General features: G+C 45.1%; 1 protein-coding gene across 1 annotated transcript in view; it reads right to left on the minus strand.

Moving 5' to 3' along the window:
* LOC112406547 (uncharacterized protein C10orf95-like) overlaps positions 1-10,737 on the minus strand; it is a 41,581-nt gene extending 30,844 nt beyond the window's left edge. Inside the window, exons 1-2 of the mRNA XM_024755412.1 lie at positions 10,674-10,737; positions 8,738-9,191 (exon numbers count right to left, since the gene is read on the minus strand). Coding sequence (XP_024611180.1) covers positions 8,738-9,191; positions 10,674-10,737 — 518 coding nt within the window. The remainder of the gene's footprint in view (positions 1-8,737; positions 9,192-10,673) is intronic.
* Positions 10,738-11,998: the final 1,261 nt, after the last annotated feature.

Genomic DNA, 11,998 nt, shown 5'->3' on the forward strand with positions numbered 1-11,998 from the left:
TAGGTATTTTTTGATTTCCTCTTTGATTTCTTCAGTGATCTCTTGGTTATTTAGTGATGTATTGTTTAGCTTCCATGTGTTTGTGTTTTTTACGTTTTTTTCCTTGTAAATGATTTCTAGTCTCATAGCGTTGTGGTCTGAAAAGATGCTTGATATGATTTCAGTTTTCTTAAATTTACTGAGGCTTGATTTCTTACCCAAGTTGTGATCTTTCCTGGAAAATGTTCCATGCGCACTTGAGAAGAAAGTGTAGTCTTCTGTTTTTGGATGGAATGTCCTATAAATATCAATTAAATCTATCTGGTCTATTGTGTCATTTAAAGCTTCTGTTTCCTTATTTAGTTTCATTTTGGATGATCTGTCCATTGGTGTAAGTGAGGTGTTAAAGTCCCCCACTATTATTGTGTTACTGTCGATTTCCTGTTTTACAGCTGTTAGCAGTTACCTTATGTATTGAGGTGCTTCTGTGTTGGGTGCATATATATTTATAATTGTTACATCTTCTTGGATTGATCACTTGATCATTATGTAGTGTCCGTCCTTGTCTCTTGTAACATTGTTTATTTTAAAGTCTATTTTATCTGATATGAGTATTGCTACTCCAGTTTTCTTTTGATTTCCATTTGCATGGAGTATCTTTTTCCATCCCATCACTTTCAGTATCTATATTTCCCTAGGTCTGAAATGGGTCTCTTGTAGACAGCATATATATGGGTCTTGTTTTAGTATCCATTCAACAAGCCTGTGTCTTTTGGTTGGAGCATTTAATCCATTCACGTTTAAGGTAATTATCGATATGTATGTTACTCTGACCATTTTCTTAATTGTTTTAGGTCTGTTTTTGTAAGTCCTTTTCTTCTCTTGTGTTTCCCACTTAGAGAAGTTCCTTTAGCATTTGTTGTAGAGTTGGTTTGGTGGTGCTGAATTCTCTTAGCTTTTGCTTGTCTGTAAAGCTTTTGATTTCTCCATCGAATCTGAATGAGATCCTTGCTGGGTAGAGTAATCTTGGTTGTAGGTTCTTCCCTTTCATCACTTTAAGTATATCATGCCACTCCCTTCTGGCTTGTAGAGTTTCTGCTGAGAAATCAGCTGTTACCCTTATGGGAGTTCCCTTGTGTGTTATTTGTTGTTTTTCCCCTGCTGCTTTCAATAATTTTTCTTTGTCTTTAATTTTTGCCAATTTGATTAGTATATGTCTCGGCGTGTTTCTCCTTGATTTTATCCTGTATGGGACTCGCTGCGCTTCCTGGACTTGGATGGCTATTTCATTTCCCATATTAGGGAAGTGTTTGACTATAATCTCTTCAAATATCTTCTCAGGTCCTTTCTCTCTCTCTTCTCCTTCTGGGACCCCTATAATGTGAATGTTGTTGCATTTAATGTTGTCCCAGAGGTCTCTTTGGCTGTCTTCATTTCTTTTCATTCTTTTTTCTTTATTCTGTTCCACAGCAGTAAATTCCACCATTCTGTCTTCCAGGTCACTTATCCGTTCTTCTGCCTCAGATACTCTGCTATTGATTCCTTCAAGTGTAGTTTTCATTTCAGTTATTGTATTGTTCATCTCTGTTTGTTTGTTCTTTAATTCTTCTAGGTCTTTGTTAAACATTTCTTGCATCTTCTTGATCTTTGCCTCCGTTGTTTTTCCATGGTCCTGGATCATCTTCACTATCATTATTCTGAATTCTTTTTCTGGAAGGTTGCCTATCTCCACATCATTTAGTTGTTTTTCTGGGATTTTATCTTGTTCCTTCATCTGATACATAGCCCTCTGCCTTTTCATCTTGTCTATCTTTCTGTGAATGTGGTTTTTGTTCCACAGGCTGCAGGATTGTAGTTCTTTTTGCTTCTGCTGTCTTCCCTCTCAGTATTTCATTTTTTATGGCTGAGTAATATTCCATCTTCTTAATTCAGTCATCTATGTTTTAATTTTTTTTATTAGTTTTTGGTTGCACCACCCAGCACATGGGATCTTAGTTCCCCGACCAGAGATCGAACCTGCATCCCCTGCATTGGAAGCATGGAGTCTTAAGCCCTGGACTGCCAGGGAATTTTCTCGGTTGTCTGTTGGTGGGCACTTGGGTTGCTCCATGCCTTGACTATTATAAATAGTTCTGCTGTGAACACTGGGGTGCGTGTATCCTTTCAAATTTGTGTTTTCATTTTTTACAAATATATACCCAGGAGTGGAATTGCTGGATCATATGGTACTTCCATTTTTAGTTTTTTGAGGAAGTGCCATACTGTTTTCCATAGTGGCTGCACCAATTTACATTCCTACCAACAGTGTACAAGGATTCCCTTTTCTACACATCCTTGCTAACATTTGTTGTTTGTAGCCTTTTTGATGATACCCTGGCTTACATTTTGTGTTCTGCAGATCTTTCACTGTTTCTCACTCTCACTCCAACCCAGTCGAATAGCTTTAAACAAACCATGGAATCCAAAGACTAGTAAAATTCAACTTCGTCTACCTTAGCACCCAAGGTATGCATTCCCTCCTGGAGGTTGGAGCCAATCTTTGTCTGATTACCATCCCTGTGGTCAAAGAAGTCAGGAATAAGGATATTCTTATTCCTTAGCATTTATTCTGCAGAATGAATGGCTGAGAAGCTTGGTTTCATGAAAATGTAGGAGATCGTGTGTGTCAAAGAACACAGAGGGGTGGGCTTGGTGTAGGTGGATCAGCATTTCATTTATGCCCAACCCCCATCTCTCTTGCTGCCTCTACTAGAGAGGATTGAAGCCAAATACTGCTTTCCCAGCTCTCTAGCAGTTCAGGATGCCATATGACCCAGTTCTGACCCAAAAGAAAACTGCTAGGAGGTTTCTGATAAAGGATGTTTTCCCAATTGACAGGAATAGATGTGGCTGTCATAGCCTTTTCTTGAGCCCCCTTCTTCTGTCTTGAATGCAGACATAATGGTTGGACATGCAGCAGCCATCTTGAGACCACATGGAAAAGACTGAGAGCTAACATCTGCTCTGTCATCATCAAGCCACTAAAGCAGCTGCTAACTTCTGGCCTTCTTGTTGTGTGAAAAAAAAAAAATCTTATTTGTTTAAGGCCCTGGAATTGGCATTTCTGATACTTTTAGCTGAACACAAACAACCCTTGTTGTAAACAGCCCAGTGCTGGGGACCAGAATATTTCTGATGAGTAAGAGGAGTGTCTCCTCTTTGGTTTATCTGTACAAAACTATGCAAACAAAAGTTTGACTCAAACGAGGAAGATGGGGTGTGGGTTTTTAGATGTTAATAAGCAAGCAAATCAAGTTTCTTGTATCTGGTAATCCAGACCAGAGTGATCCAAACTGATTAATTCTCAATTACGATTTTTAAGTCAAAACACTGAATCTATGAGTCCAGTTTTTAAATACTCCTTTGATTCCAAATGGCAGGACACCAGGAAGCATTATTGTCTGTCATGTTTCTTGCATACAAAAGGATTTGGAGTCAGGAATCAGAAGATTTGAATTTTGGTTATGTGTGTGCCCCAAAGTCACTGTGTGGCCCCCAAAGTGACTTCTTTGTCACTCCTCTATAAAATAAGGAAAATGATATGTATCACTGGTAAAAAGAAATAATTTACTTGAAAATATGCTTTGAAAAGGATGATGTACTTCCCCTAATGAATGCCTGATTCAAAGTCAGAGGGTGATGGGAACTTTATAATGAGGGAGTGACATCACCTGAACCCATTGATCAACCTGAGCTTCACTCAAACCAAAACAAGACATTGTGGGCCTCCTGATTCTGTGCAATATGAAATTCACCTCTAGTGTATTCTTGCTCCGAAAATGGAAGAGAAAAAAGAACCTGAACTTATTCAAATTTTTAGATCTTATTTCTAGTTTTCAGGAAATGCAGAAGATAGAAAATCAAGTTAAACCTCTGCTTCATCGACACATAAAATTTCTGCTAAATGATGCCATGAGGAAGCAAGCAGGCAAATTCCGAATGTGGGACGTTCCTCAGGACAACTGACCTGATTTCTTAAAAAAAAAAAGTCAATGTCATGTGAAAAGAAAGCACAGAAGAAAGGAGTGACTATAGTAAAAGATTTGAAAAGACTCAAAAGCCATAACACAAACAAACCAAAAAACATTTTTAAAAGATTTAAGAGCTGTACAGTCAAAGACAAGTGTACCTTCTTTGGATCCTGATTCAAATAAACGGACTATAAAAAAATTTCTTTTAGATGATTAGAGAAATTTTAATATGAACTGGATATTATATGATACTAGAGAATTATTATTTTTCATTAGGTGTGATATAGCCATTGTGACATGTCATTTTTTAAGTTATATAATGAAATATTTAAGGGTAGAATGACACTTAATATCTGGCATTCACTTCAAACTACCCTAGCCAAACCAAGAGGGAGACAGAAAACAAGAAGGCAAGTGTGATGCTTATTGGAGTTGGGTGATGGATTCATAGGGAATTACTGTACTTTTGTGTATAGTGGAAAATTTTCACAATAAAAGCTATGAAAAAAAGTGTGACATGCTATATAATGTGACATTTTATTCAAGTTTGCTATTTTCCACTGAATATTAATTTGTGGGTTTTTTAAATATAGACATAGTATAAGTAGATTTTCAGTTTTCACCAAAGGGATGATGGCGTCCCAACAAACAATTCGAGGTACTAATTTCTTCTCACATACCCTGAGAATGCCCAAGAAGCTTCTTCTAAAGAGCAAGCTTGTATCTACAGAGAGCAAAGTAAAGCAAAATCATATGATCATCTGGTGACAGAGAGTGGACTACACAATTCAAATAATTCAGTCTTTATAAGTGTATATTCTGACCTGAATTGTGCAGTTTGGCTGTCTCAAAACTTAAAGTGCTTTAATAATTGTACATTCTTCTCTTTGCTTCATACTGTTTAGACTCAGTCCAAGTAGGAAAAAAAATAAATCATCTTTGAAGTTAGCCAGAGCAGCCATGAGACATTCTGGCTATTTTCAGAACGGTGGTTCCAATACTAGGATGTGCTAAGTGTGTCATAGGCTCTGATGAACAGGATGCATCTGACAAGAATTCATGAAAGTTTTAACAAAGAGATGGGGTGGTCTGAGGAGGGTGCCCTGTTCCAAAGTGGGGTCACCACAACTCTAACTCTTGCTCCAAGGTGGCCACAGGAATTATGATTCGTTTGTCAGGGCTCTCTTTGTTGACTTGGCATCCCTTATCTCAAGCCTGAGTCATCGTTTGGGTCAGATTTGGGTCAAGGCTCAAGGCAATGATGGCTCTACCAGGGAGGCAAAGTGGAGAAAGTGCAAAAGAAGCATATGCTGTCACTGACGAAACTTTGTGGGACACAGTGCTGTCTGTTCTCATGAGAACATGTACTCACCTCTTATTAATATTTCCCTGTTTCTTTGGCAGCCTGTTTCTTTGGCAAATATGTGCTACAACTATTTCATTAATTTTTGTCAAGAGAAGCAATTTGCCCTCTGTCCAGGGTGCCAAACTGATCCTCCTGACCTGCTTTTCTTAAAGCAGATTTCAGGACAACTGTGCTCTCTGTGTGTCTGCCTGCCCCCATCTCCCTCTCCCCCATGTTTAGCACTTGCATTGGAGAGTCATAGGCATACCATGTAGGTTTTTCTTCCTATTATACACTCAAAACAGCCTTTGACAGCATCTTCATCACACCCCTCAGCAGGGGTTGTTCTCAGTTGCCAAAGAGTGGTTGTGGTTCACACCAGATTCCAGAAAGGCCAGCCCAGGGGCTTCCCTGGTGGCGCAGTGGTTAAGAATCCGCCTGCCAATGCAGGGCACACGGGTTCGAGCCCTGGTCTGGGAAGATCCCACATGCCACGGAGCGACTAAGCCCATGAACCACAACTACTGAGCCTGCACTCTAGAGCCTGCGAGCCACAACTGCTGAAGCCCGCATGCCACAACTACTGAAGCCCGCGCACCTAGAGCCCGTGCTCCGCAACAAGAGAAGCCACTGCAATGAGAAGCCCACGCACCACAATGAAGAGTGACCCCGCTCGCTGCAACTAGAGAAAGCCCACAGTCAGCAACGAAGACCCAATGCAGCCAAAAATAAATAAATAAATAAATAAATTTTAAAAAGAAAAAGGCCAGTCCAGAATCACCCTGCTCCTAGGCCTGGTTTATAAGCCCAAACTCCTAATCTCAGAAGATAGTTAAAAATTCAACAAATATTTCCTGGGAATTCACCCAAGGCAAAGTTCTGGGTAAATGGATGATGGGGAGGCAGGATGGACTTTCAAGAGGAAAATGATTCTGAGATGTCATAGATGCAGGAGTGATAGGGTGTATGAAAGAAATCCCTTATAATATCAGGACACATAGAAGAGCATGGAAGATGAAGTAGAAAGATGAGGAGGAAGCAACACAGAGGCACATTTTGATAGCAGAATCCAGAAAGGCTTTATTTTAAAAGAGCTCGAGAACACAGATGCAACCCTTTGCACTTCCTTAATTAACCTGAAGTGTTCACTCCAAGTAAACAATGACTTGCTCCTCAGTGGGATCTTTATCTTTTTTTTTTTTTTTCTTTTTTGCGGTATGCGGGCCTCTCACTGCTGTGGCCTCCCCCGTTGTGGAGCACAGGCTCAGGACGCGCAGGCTCAGCGGCCATGGCTCACGGGCCTAGCCACTCCGCGGCATGTGGGATCTTCCCGGACCGGGGCACGAACCCGTGTCCCCTGCATCGACAGGCAGACTCTCAACCACTGCGCCACCAGGGAAGCCCGGGATCTTTATCTTTGATGTTACCTTTTCTTTCTTCTAACTGGCTCTGGACATTGCAGAGGCTTTGGTACAGTGATTCTCCCTTCGCTGGTTTGCTCTAGTGCCTGAAATACCACCATCCCTTGGGCACAAATCTTGTGCCCTAGATGTTCCTCATTAAAATTCAGCGATAAAGAAATACCAGAGAGGAATGGGGCTTGCATTCTAAGCTATTATCCCCCTTGGATAGGTTGGATTTTTGCCTTAGTTACTATCACTTACCTAAGACTGAGAGGTTAGGATAGTGGGAGGCAGAACTTTGTTTAGAGTAAAGAGAAGGAAGATTCTGGGATCTGAATACTCTCTGAGACAGGCAGGCAGTGGCTGCCAGTGTCCAACAGAGACCTCCATCTGTCCTCTGTAACCATAGAACTTCCAGACTTCCACTGCAGAGAGAGAAGAAAACAGAGGTCCTTGCCTGATGGGTGAGACTAGTCAGGCCACAAGCATTGAGGATGCATACTTGACCCAAGGGCCCAAAAGGATTTGCTGTCTGTCTCATTCTTCCCAGTTCTCTCCACCTGAATTCCACCTGCTGCCATGTGATCTCTCCTGTTTTCTGCCTCTTCCAATTTTCTTTTTCCTTATTTATCCTTTCCCACTCTCTCTTCCTTCCTTTCCTCCCTCCCTCTCCCATGTACAGATGTTTGGGCAAGAGGCTCTCCCAAGCCTTCCTTATATTCTTAACTTTTATTTTCTTCCACCAGGGGTCGGCTTTGTTTCTTTTTTCTGAGGCTGACGCAGCTCCCACAGGGCAGGAGATATTAGTCCAGAAAGAGCCCTTTTTTTGGAGATGTTGGAGACTTGGTGGTCAGGCCACAGGCAAGGTGTGCCCCTGTGCTGCAGTTATCCGAATAAGGAGGGAGCCTGCCAAGGGGGGAGGCTCCCTCCAATCTGCCACCAAAATGCCGGTTCTCTGCCCCCTTTGAGGCATTTGAGTTAGATAAAGTCTTCTGGGTTGGGATTACCAGGAAGCGTTGGGGACCAGTGGCGTTAAGACACCAAGACTGCAATGCAGATACCTGGGCGGTCCCATATCCTAACCGAAAAGGCCCACAGGTTCTGCCCACTTTCCTTTTGGCCTGAGGAGCAGAGGGATTTAACCCCATGGGTCTGAGCCCAGGAGGTGGAGTAGGATGGGGGAGCCGAGGCTGAACACCTCAGCCCTGACAGTCAGGGCCAGGGCCAGGCAGCCGGCGGAAACTAGGCGAGGCCAAAGGCAGGCGCGCTGCTTCCAAGCTCTATGCCTTCAAAGCTTCCCTCAGATGGCCTGGGTAGCAAGCATGAGCGGCCAAAGCCCATTTCTCTTCGAACCCGCTATGGGACGTTCATCTCCAAAAGCGCTTCTTGTTTTTCCTCCTGTTTCTTCCTTCTCGTTTGTATCCCTCTGGCTGCAAACCAAGAGCAGCGCCCAAATGTACAAGTCAAATCGAATTTTGAAAGCGTATGGCTTGTGCGCTCCAAGTCCCCCTCCCCCTCTTTAAATTGTGTTTCAAAACAACATGGTGACTTTTGGACAAGATTTTTCTGTTTCACGAATACCACAATAGAGATACAATGAGTGCGGCTGGTGAAATGTTTGGTTGTGTCAAATTCAGTCCCGCAGGCTGGCTTGGGCCAGCATTGGGGCTCCGCTTTGTGTTATGTTCACGGAGAAGATATTAATTAAAAGAAATACATGATTAAAAAGTAATGAGTTGAATAAAAATTATCTCAGCTCATTTTCTGATTATGTTAATTGTTAAAAACCCTTCAATCACGCCGTTGCAGTCAATGGGCTTTAATGTGAAATTAGTGGGCTCTTGATAACTTACAGTCCAGAATAATCCTGGCGGTTTAGTCATCATCCCTAATAACAAGGATGTTGCTAAGAACAGAAATTTTACATGATTTTGATACATTCAGCCCTTCCCTCCCCCACGTGTCATTAAAAGAAAAAAAAAAAAAAAGGCTTAGCCTGCCGGCGGATTTCCAGCTTCTTGCACAGATCGACCGTGGCCTTGGAGGACCTGAGTTTGTGTTCCAGCCCCTTTCGCTTCCCGCGCGCCGCCCCTCGCGGGAGCGTCCGCCGTTGCCGGTTGCTGGTTACCAGCTCAATGGCCGGATGCGCCTTTGCGAGACTGAGCGCGCAGTTTCCCCTGCTGGCGGGGCCAGGGCACGGTGCAGCGCAGCGCCTGGGGCTGTGCGGAGAATGGGGGTAGGGGGAGAGGACAGAATTCGCAGCTACGGGGGCTGGAGGGGCCGCGCAGCTACTTGGGGATCGGTCTCCCTGCGGCGGGCGAGTAGGGTTGTGCGTAAACGCGTCGGGACAGCGGTGCTGCGCCCTGCGGGGTTGCTGGGCAGGGGCAGGCCGAGTTTGTGGTGCGTGTGTGTGCCTACTGCTCGAGCGTTTTCGGAGCTTTGGATGACACCGATCTTGAGAACCCAACCAAAGCACGGAGGGGGAGGAGGGTCACGAGAGCTAGGCGAAGGTTCCCTGTGCCTCAGAACCTGAATCCCACTCGTGACAAAGTAACTGGTGCAGAATAGGCTTTTCATGGGTTTGGGGGGATGTAAAGGAAAGCTAGTAAATTTGTACATGATCTAATGAGTGATGATGGCTGGTGTTCTTAGCAGCCCCTTGTCCTCCTAGGACATCCCACCCAGGACCAAATTTAGAGCGGAGGTTTGGGAGTGAGGGGGTTAATACGCGGATCGAGGGTGAAGAGGGATGTTTCTCACATATAAACATTTTTTTTCACTCTCAATGAGTAGAAGAGTGCTGCGCAAATTGGGCCTGTGATGGAGGTGCAACCGGGAGAGTCGTGAGGTCCTGGACCTTAGAGGGGTGTGGGCGATGGGCTGCTTGAGGCGGGAGAGATGTCTCAACCCACCTGATGCTGGACATCTAGGAACCCAAAAACTTCCTATTCAAGGTGCTTTTGACACCTTGGCCAACCACCACCCGCCATCTAGCTGGAGTTAAAGGTTTCGTCTGCAGACAGGAAGAGATGCAAGCCCCATTTTCCTCCCAAGAGAACTAAGTGGGGGAAATTGCATTTCCTGAGTTCTGTCTGAAGTCATACATACTTACATATACAAAAGTTTATTGATATTGCTATGCAAAAGTATGTGGGCGGGGTCAGTAGGTAGGGAGTGGGGGGAGGGAGAGAGAAAGATAACAGATTTGATTCATTCCCAGAGCATGAGGCTCTGTGTCTCAAAGTACCTTTTTCAAAGCTTCTAATTTAAAACTATCTGGATGAAGTGGCAAATTTGGTATTTCTTAATTTGTTTTTTGTTTGTTTGTTTCTTTTGTGCCTCCAAAAGAGCAATTTTCTTTTAGAGTTTTTTTTTTTAATATGTTTCCATTTTCTCAAGCCCAAACAGAGATGACTCTTCCCTGGGGAGTAGGGGGTGAAGGTGTCAGAAACGACTGGGACTCCTCCCAAGGCTAATCCTTGTTCGCCTCTCTATTTGCATCCACTGTTAGGCTGAGGATCATTTTAATAAATAACAATGAACGGGAATGGCATCTAGAGGGCTTGTCGGCAACATTTAAAAGCCAATAGAGTTTATAATTCTACTCTATCATTTCTTATTGATTAGAGTAATCAAGATAAAAAGCTAGCCGGCTCAGAGAACTTCAGTGGCATATCATTAAAGATAAGAGTCAGTTAATTCTGGAGCTGGGGTAATGTGGCTGGAATGAAGAGTTCATTTGCATGAGATGCTGAGCCCAGTAACAAGGGGACAAAAATCACTAATTAGGATTGTAGAATGTCACCCTCTCTGCAAGCACCCTTTCCAGATCTCCACCGAAGCAGGGATCCACGTTTATGTAAATCTGGGGCTGGGCAGAAGGCTCTCTCGCTCTCGCTGGCCTTACAGATGGAGATTATCACTACCTGCCCCCACCTCCTATGCCATCCTCCCCGGGGGTCGCGGGGATGCCTGACCTGGGTGGGTGCGGGTCAGTCATGTCTGATCCCCTCCTTCCCTGTCCATCCCACTACCCAGCCCCATAGCGGGCCAGGCCACCGGAGGCCAGCTCGGCCACTCCCTTAAGGAGGCTCATGAGCGTATGTCTGGTGCTGGGGTGAGTCCCGCTGTCCAGTGTTCGCCACGGGCTCTGGCCTGATCGGTGTGGCTGCCTGCAGAGGCCCCAGCTCTGGTGCAGTGCCTGTGAGGTGAAGGGTGTGAGCCCCTCACAGGCCCCGCGAGAAGCTGGGGGCACCTGCCCGGGTGAGGATCCCCAAAGGAGGCCCGGGTCTCAGGGCCAAAGTCCATGACTCCTCCCCGGATTGTTCCCTCTAGTCCCCGCTGTCCGATCTGGCATTTCTGAAGGAGCCAGTATGTGGGTGCCCAAGGGCACGTGCTTTTGCACTTCAAGAGTGGTGCACGTTTGATGTGTGCCTGGGTATGCAGGAATGTGTGCATGTCTGTGTGATTATGTGTATGCGGGTGAGTCCAGGTCTTGTGTAAATGTGATTATGTTTCGTAAGCTTTTTGCTGCCTGAACGTTTTTTTTCCTGCATTTGTGTACATATGTGATAACATAGGCGTAAACGGTATGCAGTGTGTCATGTGTACACATGTAGTGTGTGATTTGTATGTGGTGCGGAGCAGTGAGTGACAGCCTGGAGAAGTTCCCCAGAGGCATAAGTGCAACAGGCTTCACAGGTTGGGAGCCCAGGCGTGGGGTAGGGTTGGGTGGGTTGCCAGGAACAGGAGCTGTGCGCGGGCCATGCCTCTAAGGCCTGAGGGAGAAGGTGGCGAGAAAGCACCTACATCCCACACTTGGTCCTTCCTCACTGTCCGCGAGCAACCAGGAGAAGCAGCTTAACCTCTTGGTCACGGGAGGTCCCCTCGACCCACCCGGGGAAAATGAAAGTAGCCAAAAGGCACCTTAGACCGGCTTTGTAACATAAGTGGACGCGGAAAGGCCGCTGGACTGTGCGTTCACACCCCGGCCCGGCTCTCTCTCTGCCCGAGGTATTTGGGATTCAGGTCCTCCAAACCCGGTGCTGGCCGTTGACCCCCGCGTCCGTGAGCAAGGGAGCAGTCCCAGCCCTGGAAGTTCCTTCCCGAAAGGAACAGAGAAAGAGGCGCACAGCTGCTGGGCTACCCCTCTCGGAGACGCCGCAGCAGCGCCAGGAATCCCATCCCGCGTCCCGCTTTTCTTTGGCCTCTTTAGAGCTAACTTTGCCCCTCACTTGGCTGCGGCATAAAGGAATCAAGGC

The sequence above is a fragment of the Neophocaena asiaeorientalis genome, unplaced genomic scaffold (genome assembly GCF_003031525.2).
Source record: "Neophocaena asiaeorientalis asiaeorientalis breed wild unplaced genomic scaffold, Neophocaena_asiaeorientalis_V1.1 scaffold105, whole genome shotgun sequence".
Lineage (NCBI taxonomy): Eukaryota > Metazoa > Chordata > Mammalia > Artiodactyla > Phocoenidae > Neophocaena > Neophocaena asiaeorientalis.